Source organism: Ischnura elegans, chromosome 12 (genome assembly GCF_921293095.1).
Source record: "Ischnura elegans chromosome 12, ioIscEleg1.1, whole genome shotgun sequence".
NCBI classification, from domain to species: Eukaryota; Metazoa; Arthropoda; class Insecta; order Odonata; family Coenagrionidae; genus Ischnura; species Ischnura elegans.
In genome coordinates, this window is record NC_060257.1 from 24,136,228 (window position 1) to 24,155,771 (window position 19,544).

The 19,544-nt window shown below is 38.2% G+C and overlaps 1 protein-coding gene across 2 annotated transcripts; it reads left to right on the forward strand.

The window, feature by feature from the left end:
- The first annotated feature begins 1,059 nt into the window (after positions 1-1,059).
- Positions 1,060-18,767, forward strand: LOC124169312 (transmembrane protein 39A). Of its 2 annotated transcripts, none has more exons than XM_046547893.1 (11): positions 1,060-1,638; positions 2,064-2,185; positions 2,361-2,568; positions 5,277-5,416; positions 5,620-5,718; positions 8,218-8,324; positions 11,375-11,541; positions 11,818-11,915; positions 13,415-13,504; positions 15,520-15,640; positions 17,655-18,767. In XM_046547893.1, the coding sequence occupies exons 1-11, from the start codon at positions 1,330-1,332 to the stop codon at positions 17,886-17,888; spliced, it is 1,695 nt and encodes a 564-aa protein (XP_046403849.1). In that variant the 5' UTR covers positions 1,060-1,329; the 3' UTR covers positions 17,889-18,767. The 2 variants fall into 2 exon arrangements, with proteins under 2 accessions (XP_046403849.1, XP_046403850.1); XM_046547894.1 differs by lacking the exon at positions 1,060-1,638 and adding an exon at positions 1,802-1,911.
- The last annotated feature ends 777 nt before the right edge of the window (positions 18,768-19,544 follow it).

Here is a 19,544-nt window from a genome sequence, read left to right on the forward strand (position 1 = left end):
CTGAACATGAATTCATTTTATGATGGTTTTCTGCTGGAAAATCTGCAATTATTTTCTAAACTTTTGGTAAAAGTATTTGATTTTTTAAATTTTTCCTGAGAATTTTTGATTGGAATTTGTGAAACCATTTATTTTTATTTACAATCATTGCTCATTGTGTGTTAAACTTCCTTCATACTGAAAGAACCCATGCGGCAGTGGTGTAGCCAGGAATTTCGTTCGGGGGGACGGGGGGATGGGGGGGGGGGGGGGGGGGGGGCGAGGGTCCATAGTCAGGGGGAAAATTTTTGAAAAACAGGGTACTAAGTAGCGGGTTTTAAAATAATTATAACGCTTTTCATAATAGAAAAAAAATTCATTTGTAAAAAAAATATTTTGTAAATTCATGATTTTTCAATATTTTGGAATCTTTTATGGAGAAAAATAATTTTGTTTTCATATTACGGGGGAGGGGGAGTCCGGACCCCCCCGGATCCCTCCCTCTACTATGGCTACGCCACTGCCATGCGGACTGCAACGGAAAGTATTAATGGCCAAAATAAAAAAAAATTTTTTTTGGTGGAACCGTGCTTACTTGTAAATAGTATTTTTTGCCCATTCTCATTTTCCCCGTAAGTTTATTTTATTCACTAAATATAACCTCCAAAGTCCCCCGCTTCTCGAAGTGAGCGCGGAATTTGATGTGAATAAGAATTAACCTAACTTGTTATTCCAAGAGAAGTTCATCAAAAGCTCGCTCTGTACTGAGATATGACCCGCAAAGGTTACTCTACGATCATAAAAAAACAGATTAATCGTAAACAGTGGTGATGCCTTACTGATGGCCATCTCGGCAGGAAGTCGGTCGATTGTGCGTGGGACGAAAATTTCTTTTCGGGAATTCTTCACCAGCTGTCGAGTCAAATACTATTGCGTCTCAAGAGATACTTTCCAAAACGTAATAAACAGGCCGCAGGACTGTATTCATCCTGGCGACGTATTTTTTTTCTGTCGAGGTCAAAAACTTCACGGCATCGTCTAACATTCAAAATCTATTTCGAAAAATGCTCTGAAAGTTCTTCCGAGGACACCCGCATGACGTCAACGGCAGGAAAACTCAAATAAAACAATCCTCCCAGTCTCCGGCCAGAATGAACTCGCGCTGAGATGGCCTCGCGAGTGCTACAGAATTGAGATAGCGTCTTATCCGCCTTCGGATGCGAGTTTAAGGCCGCGCGCGGCAGGGATCTAGTTTTGAAGGTTGAAAGGGAATGCCCGGCGCTTAGGAAGCCTGCCTGGCTCAGAGAAAGCTGTTCGTTCCGTTTTCTTCGGGTGTTATCGACATGCACGATGCCCGAGAAAGACGCTTGGGAAGATGATATGAAAAGAGTAGCATATGTTCCCGGAGTTGCCTGGCTTTCAGCTCTTATGCTCCTGGTGATAGCAGTGAGAGTGGCAGGATTTTGTGGACGCCCCTGGAGCCAAGCTGAAATGACCTCTGGAGCAACATCGAATCCTGTCAGTCGTCGACGAAGACTGACACGCGATCCCATCAATTTAAAAAGACCTCCTCCGTTACCTCCTCCATCGAGTGCTTCCTTCTCTCCCGTCGTTCGTCGCCGTTTAAATGCGGCAACTCGAGACTCTCTGACGTCCAAGGTAATTTTACATTTCAATGACCACCTAGACTTATTATCTGATAGAATACACGAACAATATGTTTCTAAAAGGCAGATGGAGAGGAAACGGTCGTGACGATATGTTTACGCGGTTGTTGCCAGCTTCCAACGTGTCAAAATTTGACAGATTGCGGATGTCGCACTTCGGCTGCGAACAAGAAAGCAGGTGGCGGAACTAGCGCTCAGCTGTTATGTTGTCTGTTAGATTGCGTGTTTTTAATAAGGCCGCTAAACGTGCATCGAATTAAGAGGGGTGCTTTCATATTATATCTGATCTCTTATTGTATTCTCAAGTTTTGATTTTTCTCTTTTATGCTTTTCTCATTTTCTGTCATCTAATTGATCGTAGGAAATAATCTCCCGGCGTGTATGCATCATTTAACTCTCATGTGTTTATATTTTCAGAAACCCTCGGGGACGGCACAAGAGGAGCCCGTTACAATGCCGGGTGGTAGAAGGAATCTTGGAAGAAGTAATCCTGGTCGTCCACCGAATTTTCCTTCGAGCGATGATAGCCATAAGTCCAAGTAAGTTGTTGTCATTGCTGGTCTCTCATCTCTAGTATTGATCATGTTGAATTTGGGAAGGAGTAAGCTTTTATCACTTAAAAATTATCATAATGTCATAAATAATATCTTAGCTATATGCCATTGAAGGTTAGGAAACAGTACTAAGTTGACTCATCGCATATGTGCTTTGTAGGTCCACATGTCAAGGGACAGAAAGTGCATCCACAGGATGCAGAGCCATTTCTCCGAAACACATCCCAATACCAAATATTCCTCGAGACAGTGATATGATCTTTGAAATACTAATGTTTGCATACACTGGAATTGCATCTTTCATTCAGTTTCTTCACTTATACCGCTCAGTGTGGTGGCTCCCTCAGTCATACAATCGATATGCAATGGTAAGTATAAAGCTCATTACTTTATCCACTTTGTATTTTCTGCATGTATTCTCTAATCATAATGGAAAACCATTTAGAAGATAGTGTATAGTGAGGAATTCAAGTACCTTCAACGTTGTTCATTTGGGCTCTGTTCATTTTCCGTGGAAGTTCCTTAGATATGAATAAAATGATGAAATGAGTTATTTCCTTTTTATGACCTCTATATTAAATGATAGAATTATACGGATTCATGAAGGCTGTCTTACATTACCAGAAGCATTATGTCTTACTGGACATTTTTACTATGTCAACATATTTTTTTACTTCATTCTTAATTTTGTTTGATAGTTTTGTTGTATTCAGTCACATACTGATGCAAATTTTCTGTCAAATGCTCTGTTGTCTCTCTCGACATGTTCTTATTTTTATCCTTTGGAATGTAGAACCGATAGTATTGAAGTATTGGCGGAATGCTACCACTGTGATCATGGATGTTCACCAGTCTTGCTGTCGCCATTATTTTCGAGAAAGAAAATTTAAATAATGGGCTATAGTGATGCCCAGTGGCGGATCTATTGTGGGGGGGAGGGGGGGGGGAAGGAGGACTAAGAGGGCTACAGCCCCCCCTTGGATATCCAATTTACACTAGATAGAATGATAATTTTTTTCCGACCCCCACTACTGCTGGAATTTTAACCCCCACTTAGCCCCCTTGTCCCTATTCGGGATCCGCTACACTGGTGATGCCAGTATGTATTTTGATGTTTGAGAAGAAACCCTCATTCATGTGCCTCTGTTCCCTTACTTGAGGTGACGAATGTCTGCGTGGATGTTTTCTCCTCATTGGTTTTAATTGAGTTTTGCATTGTAGTGGTATGATGATGATTATAGGATTATAATCGAATACCAAGAATTCCTTGTAAAAGCTTTTGCAAGGTTATATCTGAATCACTGTGTGTCTCTTCTCTGTGAATAGACTTATTTATCACAGATGCAGTTTCTCTGACATTGCAGTTTTCATCCCAATGTGCGATGAGCCCTAGAGTAATGCTGTACATCATATGAATGTTAGCTATTAGAATGAGGTCCACTGTCATTTGTGTATATTTCATTGCTGTCTAGAAATAAACCCAAAAGGTTCAAAGCACTCCTCTGCCTTCCAGTGGTGTGCACTCTGATGAAGCAAGTGGAGCATTGCTTCAGTTACTAAAATTATTAGCATTTCATGCTGAAATTGTGGAAAAAATAAGATACTGCTTGTTGGGTTACACGTGCCCATCACCTATACTTCTCTTTCATAAGCTCTGCTCACTCTTATGTGCCTTTGACGAAAGCCCGTTGAAAGCCAACTGAAGGAGAGGCTAAGATGCTCTACCTAGGCCCTGGCGAGAGCATTAAATCCACCGACTTGAGTATACCCCCTTGGCCACTCTCTTTGCACCATCAAACTTTGTGGGTGGGGAGGGGCAGAGCCGAATGAATGACTACTTAAGCATGCTTCAGTTGCGTTCTCCAAACGCAAGAACACATGTTTTGAGCGAGCTCACATACTGTCAGTCTCTATCATCTAACGATTTGATCGTTGGATTATTCTTCCTCATAGAATAATCCTCTAAAATCGCTGGCAGAGCAATGGTTTCCTGGTTTCGCTAGTGGTAGGACCCGCCCACCTTTGTGACGGTGCGGGATTCCTCGTCCCATCCCTTCCTTCCCTATTCTATCCCAGGAGGCGTCGTCAGGCTCCTATCGCGGTGGCACCTCCTTCCTTTCTCCTTCCTGTCCTCCCCCTTCTGCGGTGCAGAGGTAAAAAGCCTCGCGCTTATAAGCCCTGCCCCAGGAGTGTATCCTTGCGAGCCCGCACTGCGAGTCTCATTCCATTTGTTAGTCTCTATCAATTAATACTTGCGTGTTTGATTCTTGACTTCATTGAAATCCCCTACATGGCTATAACTGCATGCTACCATAAAGCAAATGGATTATTCAAGAGTGCAAAATCTATTTTAGCTTTATTTGGTAGTCTGGCCACATTTTTTCTCTCAATCACCTAAGAGAGCAAAATATTTTGGCAAATTTTAGAAGCATCAAATATCTGACACCTGTCTCTCCTACTGGCTGGAGTTTTCATCCATTTTGGTGAACACTTTTTTAAAAATGGAATACTGTGGCTGGATACTTGTGAAGCTACAGTGTGCAAAAGAAGAGGAGTAAGATGTGTGATGAGATTCCAGTGAGAGGATTCGTCTCTTGTTTAAAGGAATTTCCTCTCTTTCTCTGCTCCATTTTCCTGCCTTCACTAAGGTCCTTTAGGATACACTTTTTTAATTATCTTACTCTCCCATCCTTGTATGACCATACAAATTTTTCATGACTTTGCAGTGCTATCGATAAAGATCCCTCCCTGAAATTTATTGATACAGAGGTTGCTGCATCCCATAACATAGTGATTAGAGAGTGAATTAGATCCAGATGTTGAGAACAATGAGGAAAGGACATGTGTGATGGGAAGTCAATGCCACTCCTGACAGGGGTTTGCGTGGTAGTCTACGTCTGTGATTTTCCCTCTCCCTCCAACTTTCCTGTCCTTACCCTTAATCTGTTTTCCTGGATTGCAATGAGTTTTTCGTACCCTATTCATGCCTATGTTGTGCATGTTGTGGCAGATGATTACAAGACTGAGTATGCAGTCAATAGCGATGGAGTGCTTAGTGTTATTTTTTTTATTTCAGAACTTTTATCTAATTGATCCATATCTTGTTGGATTCATCATGACAATTTTGGGACGGCGAGTTGTATATTGCATACTGTCCAGGATATTGGTCAACTTTTGTCCAACACCTCTTTGGCCTGCAGTACAACACCTTTTAAAGTGAGGAAAATGTTTTTATTATCATTACTGTCTAATTTTCCTGTTGTTCCCTTTTCCATATTTTTGCTGAATGCAAATGAATTCTGGAATAAATTTATATTTTTGTCTATTATAAATCTGAAGAATTAAGTTTTGTACAAGATCAGGTACATAATTGGGTTTTGTAATAATTTTTCTTATCTGGCGATTTCTTTCTCCTTTAGGCTATTTCTTTTGGTTGTGGTCCTGACTTCTTTAATTTGGTGCACATATTTTGTGATGTTGAATCATCCCCTTGTTTATATCTTCTATCTCTGCTATCCGTAAGTATTTTTTCTGGTACATATTATAATCAATAATCACTTTGTGAATGGCATTAGTTCTCCCTTGTATCATCATTATTGGGTCATTCCATGTCAACTCAACCAATTTTTGGGAGGCCCCACACCCACCATCTTAGATTTTGATTATTTTTTCCCTGTCGTTAGTTTCAACCTTAGTTAAGAAAAATCCAAAGTATTAACCCTTTCACTGCTGTGGACGTACCTAGTACGTCCGCACGACAGACTGCGGTGGACGTACTTTTTCTTCCTCCCTGCCATACGGTCAGCACTTCCACGAAGCACTTCGAAGGGACCCACTAATCCGCGACCCTTTCCTCGACGAACTCACCCACGCAAGACCGTCTCATCGGCCCTACCAGCGGGGGCCCTACCTCCGGAAAAGTGACCGCTCTGACTGCAATTTGAAAATCAATCAATCAATCCGATCATCACAATATGATTGTTTTCATCGCACTCCTGCCAATCAAGCAATAAAGTACGTCTTTGAACCGTGTTTCTGCGATGAAAAATAATGATTTTGTTAACTTTGATATAATGGCCATTTTCCGGTGGTCCGCAGCCACGTTTTGTTGCAAAGTTAACAAAATCGTTATTTTTTATCGCAGAGACACGGTTCAAAGACGTACTTGATTGCTTGATTGGCAGGAGTGCGATGAAAACTATCATATTTCGATGATCGGATTGATTGATTGATTTTCAAATTGCAGTCAGAGCGGTCACTTTTCCGGAGGTAGGGCCCCCGCTGGTAGGGCCGATGAGACGGTCCTGCGAGGGTGAGTTCGTCGAGGATAGGGTCGGGGATTAGTGACCCTTCGGAGGGTGTACCACACCCATCCTGGAAGTACCTGCTCCGTGGGCCCAGGAGACGCATTTTTACATTTTTGCCGCATGTGAGGAGAAGGTTTCCGGAGATTGAACAGCAGTGAAAGGGTTAAAGACCCATTGCAAGTATTTTCCAAGATATGAGTGTTTGAAGTCAATGAGGCACACAGAAAAATTCTGCCCACCAGTCAAATTATTTAAGGCTACCATAATTTTGCCCCTGTAAAACCGGATGAGCAATGCTAGTAAAAATTTTAGTCTATAAGCATGCTGCTATAGTTTTCAAAAATTTTATGATTTTCACTTGAGAACCTTTTTTCCATAAATGTTCAAAAATTGCACTTTTGACAAATTTTGAGGAAAAAGCAAAATTTTCAGACACATGTAAAAATCTCTGTCAACATGGTAAAGACTACTAGATTTAAAATAAAGTGAGATTCGGAGCAATTTTGAATTTATTGTCTTGAAAGGGATTTATTTGTGATTTAAAATATTGTCCTGAAAGGGATTTATATATTTGATTTCCTTCGTTATTCAAAAACAGCTGATTCTTTGACTTCCTGAAGTACTGTCCTACAATGGAATTAGTGCTACAAAAACTTACTGTTGTTTTGGTTACCTTGAATAAATTTTGGGAGTAATGTAGCTTTTTTTTATCCCCCATAGTTCCTAAGCTACAGTTAGTTTGTCTTGAGCATTTTTGAAAAAATTACGAGTAAAACAGTGCATTCTCTCATTTATTCTAAAAAATACTATGTTTGTAATCAGCACACAGAAAAATCATCTGAGATACAAAAAGAAGTTTTCAGCGCTTATGAGTTATGCTAAAGCCTTTTAATACATGTGCCTTCTCTTCAAATTATCATCACTATAAAAATATCCAACCAATGACTGTTGGTGTAACTCTCAATGTCAGTGAATTTATGCCTGTTCTCCTCAGTGTTGATGTTGACAATTGAAAAACCTTGTTTGGGAGATATTTCTTTCCTTCCTTCTAACTTTAATTGGTAGTAAAATTTTGGTCTTTTGAAGACATAATTCAATTTAGCCAATTAATAGCTCAACTTAATTATTCCACAAGTCAGACGTGGAATCAAGTTTAGAAGTGATGAGCGGTTGTGGTACAGATTTTTGTTGTTAATGCCAATTACCCATAATTCCTCGAATTCATCTAACCTCTTTTCCTTCTTTTCCCAGAATCCTGGGAATGAATTAACTCTGGTGTTTGTGTGTCCCTAAATGTTTTGCAAATTGCGAGGCACTGCTTCTTTTTGTGAATCGTGTCTTTTGTTCTCTTATTTTGGTTTAGAAGTACTTAGTAGGAAGAAATGAGTCCAAATCAAAACAGCGGAAATATAAAAAAACTTATTCATTTTTGGCCACTGCAGTATCTTGTCTTTAACTTTAGCCTTCAATAAGCTTTCCTCTCTCAGTGTATGCTCTCTGTTTGAGCCAGTATTCAAGGAGCTAAAAAACGATACCCTGCATTATATCTGTTAATACTCTCATATGATTTTTGTTTACTCATGAGGTGATAATTTCTATTTCTAAATGTAGCTTTAACATAGCATGTATGAATATTGTACAAATCATGTCACCTTATAAGATGTTGTTATTTTGAAATTCTTGGTAATTTTAGGATTCATTTTATTTCAGCATATCAGTATATTTTATCCTTTTTGGTTTGAATGTGAGTCCATTCTTTGATGTGACTGCCTTGCCTTCCCCATCTTCTAAGGAGGAAGTCCGAGGGAAAATTGGAGGTATGTTTGGAACTGCATTTTTTGTCATGCTTACTAACAAATAATTTGTTCATTAAAAATACCATCTTGACTAATAATTGGAGAAATTTTTGATACACTACAATTGAATTGGAATTATTAAAAGTTCTTTGAATAATTTATTAGAATGTTAAATATTTATTGAACGATGTTGATGAGGTGTTAAAGAAAATTTTTAGATTGTTTGAGAGAGGATCAAATGTGCGTTCCCATTTCATGAGGGACTGGGATGTTATTGGTGTTCCTTATTTGTTGCCTATCTAAAAGTAACAACTCTTCTAATTTTAATTAAATACAATTATTTACATATTGCTCCCAGAAGCGTGTCATACTAACGTATCTAAATCATAGTTTTTATGCATCTGAATAACCTGGAATAGGGTGGTATCCTATTATTTTTTTATTACCTAAATCGAAAGATAATTACTCCTGGAGTACGTATTTCACGCTTTTAGATTTTTAAATGACAATATCTATTTTTGGTGATTAAATGAAAAGTGAAAAATTTCAAGCGCGCGAAAACGCGACGGGTAAGTATGAATGCTGGGAAAACTCCCGTGTGATGTCGTTCTGGTTCCTGCTACCGCAAGTGAGGTGACCTTGAGGCGAGGCTCTGAGCGCTGATATGACGCAGGATGCTAGCAGGTAGCAGAGTACCATGCTAGCTGGTAGCGCTTGCCTTAAATAAGGATTATTAATACCTGATCAAACGAGGAAAACTTTCCAACCTTAGCCAGTTTTAATAGGCGATTATTAAGACATGTTTCCCTGAGCTCTGTGCCTCATGCATGCATTGGTAATCTCAGACGATGTAAAACTCCTATCTACTCGTTTAGAAACTAGGTCCCTGTGTCGTCACGTGGAGTGGCATCGCATGGGCACCAATCTGGCCTTTTTCAAATGAGGATAAAATTGACCCTTGCCATTCGTCTAAACCGGTATTTCTAAAACCAAATAATTTGTATATTATGAATACACTAATGGTGGGTAACAAATCGCAATCAATGACTTTCGTTTTCTTTGATGAAGGAAACTACCCTATTGTCAGTAAACTTTCAAGGTCCGTTAAAAATTCAGGGAAATGTCTGTAGAAAACTGAAAAAGTTAGTAAAAAATTGGAGCAGTCTGTTAAATTTTTCAATCGTTCCTTCTACGCTAGAATTGTTGCTCAAAACATTCATTTTTGGAATCGATTGGGGTGGAGTCTTGTATTAATGCCATCTGAGCCCATGTCATCTGCTCTTTATGTTGTCCATGTTGTCTGCTCTCAATTGACTGACGAGAAGGAAGCCATGATGCGAGCTTTGGCAAGTGGCATGGCTTTCTGTTTTCTACCTATAAAATACCCCCGTAAAAAGTTAGTAAAATTTCTGAAAATGTCATTTTCTGAAAATCAGGAAAATTCAGTTTACAGTTGAGGACCTTAAATCCGGAAAGCATTGGGACCAAAGGGTTTCTGGATTTCTGTTGTTCATGGTATATTTTGTTAATTAATTACAGTGGAACCTCGTTAAAGCGAGTACGGGCTATAGCGACACCCCCGCTATTACGAGAGATAGCCGATGCACCGTCAATTGACCCTATAATAGGCGTGTTAAAAAATTTGTTTTTACGAGACCCTTTCGGTGTTGGCTCTCGCCATAGCGAGGGTTTCACCGCCGGAAGACTTTCATCAAGACTCCTTAACCTCTGTAATCGCTAGCGATCTGTTAGAAATGAAGTTAATGGAGTGCATCTGTCTCAAATTTATGTGGTAAACTGTCGTTCGATAAATATAATGATTGACGAAACAATGCTTTGCATGATTTTTATTCAGTGCGGCGCTTATAAATTGTTTGAATAGTTGGTCGTTATTTGAGTAAGGAAATTTAGTGATGCAAAAAAACATCGCCTTTCGTCTGGATTTATGATTACGTTTATCGAATAGATGTTAATCTGTCGCCGCACCACTCCTGTTCCTGTGTATCTGTTCGCAACAGGTATATTGGCTATTATCTGCTCCACCTCCGGTAAAGCGACAATTCGCTATAGCGAGTGTTAATTAGTGCACCGTGGGGTGTCGTTATATCGAGGTTGCACTGTACCTAATTCATAAATGCGTTCAGGCTCTTGTGCTCGATATTTGAGATCCCTACGTGTTCTCCGTGTCGCTCTTAAAGATATCTGTTCTCAATTGTTCAAGCAATCTAAGCCTAGCGCTCAGCCTCTGAGTCTCCAGCGGCTCCCTGCCTAATTCGCTTAACATCTGGGTAATGCTGTCTGTACGCCCACAGCAGTTTTTGATTAAATGCGCAGCCTTCCTTTGTATTTAATTCAGATCGCGGATTAAGTCTTTCTGCATCAGATCCCGTACGCTCGCTGCATATTCAAGGTGAGGTCGAACGAGTGCAAAATAGCACCATTCTTTTACTTTCTCATCAGAAAATCTTCCCACAGTACCCTTGACGAATCCTAATTTCTTCAGGGCTATGCCGCAAATATTCCTTGTATGTGTTCCCCACAAAAGGTTCGAGGTTATCGTTACTCCCAGGTAACGATATCTGTTGCTCTTACTTCATCTGTTGCCTTTATGTTAATACAATCCACAGCATAAACATGGTTGTAGGTAGTTGGACGAATTCCGTAAGAAATGTACTGACATGCATTTGCTCAAATTAAGTTTGAGTCCCCACTCTTGACTCCACAAATGAACGTTGTTTAAGTCCGTTAGAATTTCATTGAGTGATCACTAATTTTACGATAGATGACAGTGTCATCAGCAAATAAACGTATTTTCCTGCTAATGTAAGAGCAGAGATCATTAATGTATATAATGAACGAGGGGGCTGATAAATATCTTGATGAATATTGTTACAAGTTGTAGTTGTTCTATGTCTGAAAAATATATTTAATTCTCTACCCTGTCCATCTGTCATGTATTTCTCTTGTACACTAATTTCTCGTTCTCTAATTTTAGTATTTATCCTAAAATTGCTCATGTATTGTCCTCTGATATACTCCATTTCTTGTTTTTCACGTGTCCTGCATTGAAGCTGGGGAAGACTGGTCTCCTGAACATAGCTGTTCCATGACACCATCAGTTATTCGTGATGAAGTTGAAGGGCTTAAAATAGACTTTAATAACCGTATGAAGCAAGTCCTGTTTAGCTCTGTGCTGAATGCTTATTTTGCTGGGTTTGTCCCATGCTGTTTTGCTCAGGTAAGAAAGATAGGTTTTGTTACATAAAGCTAACCCCCAAATTGGTTTGTTCATTTTACATATCCCTGTATAATTTTTCATCAAATCAAGGCTGATACCAAGAGTTTAATTATAATTAAATTATACTAAACATTGGCTTTGAGGATTGGAATATAATTAATAAAAAATTTGGATTAGTTTGAGTTCTCCAGGAATAAATCAATAAAATTTCTTTTAAGATATGAAATCATGGGAAATGATTGACTGATCAATATTATTCCTTTCAACTCTTTTCAGAACTGCCTATATTACGACGTGTACTGGGCTACGCAGCATCTAGCCTTTGTTTGGCTAGGATGTTTCACTATGTATGTTGTACATTGTTATCCCCTTAAGTAAGTATGATTTATTTTCATTGAAGTTGCTCTCTTCTAATATAGTTCCATTGTTATTTCTAATCAGAGAATGTGAATGGTGTGCATGTGATTTCCTTTTTAAAAAATTGTTTGATATGGGAGATGTGCATTTGCCTCCCTGCATAATTTTTATACTCTGATTTGAATATACAGCATTCTCCCGATTATCCGGACTAATGATGGGGAGCGGCGGCACAAATAACCGGAAAACACGGATAACCCAAAATTTCACTTTAATGTCCTGTAATGTTCATAATTTACATAAGACAAACAATACATTATTATTTATGCAGATATTTAGTGAATTTAGAGTGCCTCCCAGACTCATTGAGAGCTTTGTTCGCCAGTCCGCAATCTTTGTGGCGGCGATAACAAGGTTTTACTCGTATTATTACGGCTTCTTATAAGAAATGATTTCGAAAACCACGCATCCGGGCTGCGTGATCACGGACACAGGTAATTGGTATGCACGAATGCTTGAAAACCACTGCACGATGTCGGAAACAACACTTCCAGGCACCATGCCACGTAGTCGCGTCTCGCACACAAGTTGCCCGGGTTGCGACTGCTGCGAGACGTGGTGCACGATCACAGAGTGTGATCGTGCACCACGATCTAAATTATTTATTATCAATCTGTTAAGGAGACGAGATAAATTACTTCGGTAGGCCGGCTATCTGGACCCAATGACGAGTAATACTTTGAGAGCTTTCACAGAGTGTGATCGTGCACCACGAGGCTTGGAAAATAGGAACACGGAGCTCCCGTGAATGCAACTAGCACGCGATTGCTTCCATTTTACAAAGGGGATTCTGATGGTAATATTAAGCCCGTTGTATCCTAGCATTCAAATGGAGTAATTCTGGTGATTTTGCGTCTGATTTTGTTTTTTATAAAGATCACGGAAAAAAATGCGCAAGAGTGAAAATCATGCACGAATAATCCGCAACACTGATACACCGCAGCCGGATAATCAGGAGTGTGCTGCATTTCTTTGCATGAGTATGTATTTTGTGTTTGATATCAAGTGGTAACATTTGTGTTCTGTCGCAGGTTAAATTGGTGACTGGTTATAGAGCTTAGTAGGAAGTGGAAGTTGATCTACATAATTGCTAAACCAGCCTGACTGTTGCAAGCTTTGTTTAAAAAACAGCAAAATTCTTCCAAATAGCTACAGCAGACTCGCTATTTTCTGCCTACGGTATATCCGTGGTGCAGATTATCCGTGCATGATTTTCACTCTCGCTCTATATTTTCCGCAATCTTCATAAAAAAATAAAATGGGACGCAAAATCATCGGAATTACTGCAATAATACAACCCTGATGTGCATCTGCACCCATCTGACTGAATGTGTTGAGGGAAATAGCAAGCTTCCTACCTATCTGTCACTAAAAATGCATGAAATATCTGGTAAAACTGGGACTTAAATCCATCTGTATTTTCATATCTTTCATGACATCATTTTTTCTTTTGCAGATATTGTGATATTTTGCACCAGTCTGCCCTGCATCTTGGGCGATGGGTGAGGATTGAGGGCCGTAGTCACACACACATTCCTTCACATATGTAAGTGGTTGAGTCTGAATCATTGCAAAATTTATGGGGGCATGTGCCCCCCCCACCCTCAGACACTTAAAAAATACAATAGATTTTTAATACAGTTTTTATTATGTTAGTTTAGTTTTGTGTTTTGTGCAGCCTTATTCATTTTATTTCATATTAATAGATTTGATATTAAAGAAAAATAATATTTCACACAGTAATTATTGTATGTTGTTTTTAATCTGAAAAATAAGAAGTCTGCCTGTCAGACCCTTGGGCCCCCTCAGAAAAAAATCCTGGATCCGCCCTTGGTATAAATCCTCTGCTGTCCCGTCAAAAAGTCGACACACTCGAGTTAGAAGTGTTTAATTTTGGTAAATAATTCATCGATTGCTAGGAAATGAACTGGAAATGAGAAGAAATTTATTTCTACATATTTGCTATGTCATAAGCAATTCATTTAAGCTGTGAAATTTTTTAAATTTAGTTTTGTACTTAGCTCTAATTAAATGGCAGTTCCACTTGGAATTGCTAATTTTTAAGAACTTTGTATTTATGAGATATTGTAAAGAGAGTACAAATAATGAAAGCACAGACTATTGAAAATGTATGTAGTGTTTGCTACGGTGAATGAAATCCTTAAGAGGTTGCTGTAGAAGGAGCTTTTATTATCACTTCAGAATACAGACTGCTTTAGTGGCCGAGATGGCTTGTTTTTATATTGGCGACGAACTCTCTCGAATGCTGCATCGAAACTTCTGCGAACATTTTGGAATTTCTGGGAACAGACTGAAAAAATACTGGCCTACACCTAGATTTGAACGTGGTCAGGTCAGGTTGGGAGTCACACATGTATCTGCCAGTCCAACTCCTTGATGCACCACATGTACATATTAAAGTTTAAATTTGTAATAATTATATTAGTGCCTAAAATTGTTTAAAAAACTGCATTTTTGTTTAGTTAAGTGATTGTTGGAATTTTTGTCCTTGTAGCCCTATTGACATCATGTTCATGCACACTTGACAAAAATCTTAGTTTAAACCACATCGTATTATTATTATTGTCCAGTATCAACTTGTATTTGTTCATTAAATCCTCCACCTGGTTGATCTACACTTAAATCAGCTACAAATGCTTGGGAAAAAGAAAAACTGTTATTGTGCTTTCAAGGCTGTACTAAGAATCATACATTCCCTCAAATATTATTATAGCTTTGTTGACAGTGGCCAAAGAGGCAACTATGATTCCTGTCCTTATTTCTCCCATGCCTCCACTTTTCTTTTATAGTACTCAGCAGACCTCTAGACCAAGGGTAAAAAATTTCTAACGATGGGGAAAAATGATCAGTCTATCATAATTTTAATTCTAGAAATTCATACGATATGCCTTTCTCATGGGCTGGAACAGTGACGCAGCGAGGGGGGGTTTTGGTAGTTAAATCCCCCCCCCCCCCCCCCAGAGCTCAGAGAAATTTTAATTTTAATCCATTTTACTTAATTGGATTGATATTAGGTACTAATAGAATAGTGTAAGGTTTAATTAAATATCCCTCAGAAAGCTGTAAAACTCACAATTTTGAACCGTTTATCTTAAAATTCCACTATTTATTAATCTCGTACCTACCGCTTATCCTGGTGGGTTTACTATATCGCCACACACCTCTGTATTAGTTCCACCTAAACCCCCCCAGCCTTAATTCCTAGCTGCGCCCCTGGGCTGGAATGCTTGACAGTGATTGGTATTATTAAGATTGATTTTTATGAAACGTGATTGGCATTCATTGTGTTTGAAAATTTTGGATCCAATGACAAGATGAGCCTCCGTAGTGAGTCATAGGAATGAAAAATTCAATAAATTCTGATTGCTTGGCAACCACTTTGGATCAACTGCTCATAATGAAAAATGATTAGAAAACATAATGCCTCTCAGTGTAAAAAATTCTTTTTAAAAACCTAACTTAATTTTTTCTGGTTACTTAATTTTTTCTGGTTACTTAATTTTTCATTAGCGATGATATTTTTCTTTCTTTGCGCTTTAGATGGGCTGAGGGGACACTTTGGCATCAAGGTGCTCTGGTGAAACATATGAAGGAACTTTATAAAGCAGAAGGTCTTTCAAATGCAGCAGAGCCTGGCAATCCTGCTCATGCAAGGTTTTATGTGAGTTTTTATCAGTGCATCTGATTTATGTTTTTTATCTCCATGCTGATAGGTGTTAGTAAAATTTTCTATGAAGTAGAGGGGAATATCTGGCATCACCATTTTGAATTTTTCCATCTTTGAAAATGAAAATGAAGGTGTTGCAATTTCAGGCTAAACATAAACAGTAGATCCCTGCTTTACAATTAGTTTGACTTTCCATGAATTCACAATGCGATCTAAACTGATTTAGTGTGTGCTTAAAATTATGCTGATTTTGTTTCCTCTCGCATAAAGCCTTCGATAGCATATTTCTGAACCTTATTTTGCTCCAAAAAAATTTACAGCATAGGAAAATTTACATGTGCTGATGTGTTTAAAAAAAACTTATTCCTTGTCAAGGAATAAAGTCTATTCAATGGAATTAGCTTTGCTTTCTGTCCTACACAATGAATGAATTATTGTCACAAAGCGAAAGCCTGCTGTATATATTACCTGGCATTGGTATTACCTGATAATACGGCAGTACACTGGTGAATGTTGTGTAGTACAATATGTATACGTATTTCGTATGTGAAATATTGATACTTTACTTTTTCAAATACATATATTAAAAGGTATTTAAACATTTTATTAACCATGCATAAAACTGGCTTGTTAGTTCATGGTAAAACTATTCCAAATCCTTTATCCTTTTGAATCTATAACGGTGAGATATTTTGTTACACCAGTTAGTTATATAAACATCCATTATATTCCATATCCATCCAATAAGTATATTTCTTTGAAAACTGTTTTATGGAACTAGGATGTGCTCAATACCGAAATACATTATAAAAACCGACATTTTAATAATTTTATCGATAGCTAAGTCATTCTTATAAAATTAATTGATTTTAATTCAGGTCTTATTGAAAGATTTCCCTTGTGCAGTCCGCATCAGAAAGTACCATAGTAGTAGTGACCATAGAATCACTTAAGGCTTTTACTTTTTGGAATCCCATAACAAGTTAAATTAGTATGTGTGTGTACTTTTCTCTGTTTGGCTGAATTTTATTTTGGCCAAGCGTTTAATTTACTTTTGCTTTTGAAGGCATTTTATTTTTGTGCCTCGAAATGAATGAAACTGGCTCTTGCCATGGTGACTGTTACAGTAGTAATAAAAAATGAAGAATTTCATTGCACACTGCAAAAATCTCCGTTCTCACATTTTCGTAAATAGTAGGGTAGTTTCTTTCATGAAAGAAAACGAAATGCATTGATTGCGATTGGTTACCCACCATTAGTGTATTCATAATATACAAATTATTTGGTTTTAGAAATCCCGGTTTAGACGAATGGCAATGGTCAATTTTAACCGCATTTGAAAAAGGCCAGATTGGTGCCTATGCGATGCCACTCCATGTGCCGTCACAGGGACCTAGTTTCTATATGAGTAGATAGGAGTTTTACATAATCTGAGATTACCAATGCATGCATGAGCTCAGGGAAACATGTCTTAATAATCACCTATTGAAACTGCCTATGGTCGGAAAGTTTCCTTCGTTTGACAAGGTATTAATAATCCTTATTTAAGCCAAGTGCTACCTGCTAGCAGCCTGCATCACAGTGGCGCACACATCCTCACCCCAAGGTCACCTCACATGGCGACTGCAGAAACCAGAATGACGTCACACGGGCTTTTCCCAGCATTCATACTTAGCCGTCGCGTTTTCACGCGCTTGAAAATTTTTACTTTATCACGAAAATTAGATATCATCATTTAAAAATATAAAAGCATGAAATGCATACTCCAGGAGTAATAATCTTTCGATTTAGGCAATAAAAAAATAATAGGAAACCACCCTATTGGCCAATTCTTTAGCATCTTCATCAGTGTAGGAAATATTTATAAGTTTGCTTTAAAAGAAGTATATATACTTAATTTCTTAGTTTCCTTTGAAATATTCTGAATTAATCAGTTCTTTAGTATCATAAATGGTTTAGAAATAATTCTAGAAATATATTTTTAAATCATGTTTCACTATCTTTACAGGCTGTCTTCTATAAGCCTCCGACGTTAATGGTGTGTGTACTAGCTCTGCAAGTATCACTAGTAATTGGCCAAGCTGTGGCTTTGGCTCACTCATCGGAATGGAATCATGTTATGTCCATTGGGCTCCTCCTGGGTGCCAATTACCTCACCTTGTTTAGGCTTACGAGGGATTACCTTCTAAGTTGGCGGATTTACAAGGCGGAGAAAATGATGCAGGAGAAGACATCAGGGTAAAAGGACTTAATGGCAGTTCATCTGTGGTTCCATTTTGTCAGTGGGCATTTTGTACTTATGAAGTCATCAAAGGATGCGAATGTAACTGCAAAAGGGGGGTAGTAAGAAAGAATTTCTCTCATGCCAGTAATTAGGTTTTATCGCCTTATTTTGAATTTGCAGACCCGAGGTGATTTCATTGGAAGCATTTTTGGTTGTTGTATTGTACGTGCCAAACTTTCATGTTTTGTGCTCCATGGATAGTTGTCGTGATTTAAATGTCTTGTGTAGCATGGAATGACCACATTGTTTGTGCCATTAAGTGGAGTAGTATTTTTTTCCATGAGCTCGCTGGTTAAATAAGTCATGCACAAAATGAATCGGAAACTTAAGTGGCAGCGTAACCTGGAGACGGGTTAGTTGTCTCAAAGCTAAGCTTTATTTATTTTGCACCTTCTAATGCATATGGTCATTTATTTTTTATTACATGACATGGCAATCAATTTTGTTCCTTATTTAATGCTAATTTAGCGTTGAGTTGTCGACCATTTTTTTAAGAAATCGTTTCAATTATTTTATTGAAACTGTTTAATATCATCAATTGACAAAAGTGATTCATTCATTATTTTGTATATAAATATCAACTTAGTGCTTGTGCTGTATGCATCTCTCTACCATGTACATTGTATGGAGAAAGTTTTGAGACTGAGAGGAAAGTGATCTCAATTTTCATTTTGAACTGTGCTTTAGGCATTTAAAATAATCATTGAATTTGTACCTGTTGTTCCAGATATCCATCTGGATACTTCCACATCTCAAATTGTAATATTTTCTTCATCATTAGTATTTATGGACCTTTGTATGAGACACTGTGAAAATGAATTTCAAAAGTGAACTATATGAGAAACTTTTATTTTGCCTTTGCTCCATGGTAACTACATAGTGATCCTACCCTAAAAGTTGTTATTTCCCCTTGCTATCTAGCCTTGATCAGTGATAATCAGATATTTTTTTATTTATTGATGCTCAGTACTGTAAGGAGTAGTTTTTTTCCATTGACTGGAGAGGGACTAGGCATGTGATGGAAAATTGGGTGGCACATTCTAAAAACATCTTACAAAATCGACAGCCGACCTCGAAGCTTCAGAATAGATTCGGGGAGGTACATACTGGGATCCCAGAAAGAATTGCATTGGTAGAAGAAGGAAGTTCACTGGGATTCAGCCAGAGGCATGGCTGCTATTTTAGAAAGACTGTTCAAGAAAGACATCAAGTGAGAGGTTCTTACTGAAGGCTAGAGATGGTAGGTAAGGTGTAAGTTCTAGCATTCTTACTCGCTTATTTATTGATCCTGCTGAGCATCACTAATGTAGGCTGTATCCTTATATACAATTGCTTCCTGAGAAACCAATGGTTAGGTGATTAGTGGTGGGTTGTCAGATCAAGTGCCTCTTTGCTTGTGATTTGAGAGCAAATATGGGAACATTAATTTTCACATACTATGCAGAATTTTAAATGAAAAATATGTAAATACCGTATATGTCTGAATATAGTCCTCCCTTTTTTTCCAAAAATGCCTGTGGTAAAAGTAAAGCAGGGACTATATTCAAACACATTTTTTTTTAACTTTTCCCGAAACTGAAGCCTCAAAATTAGGGGGGGGGGGACTATATTCGG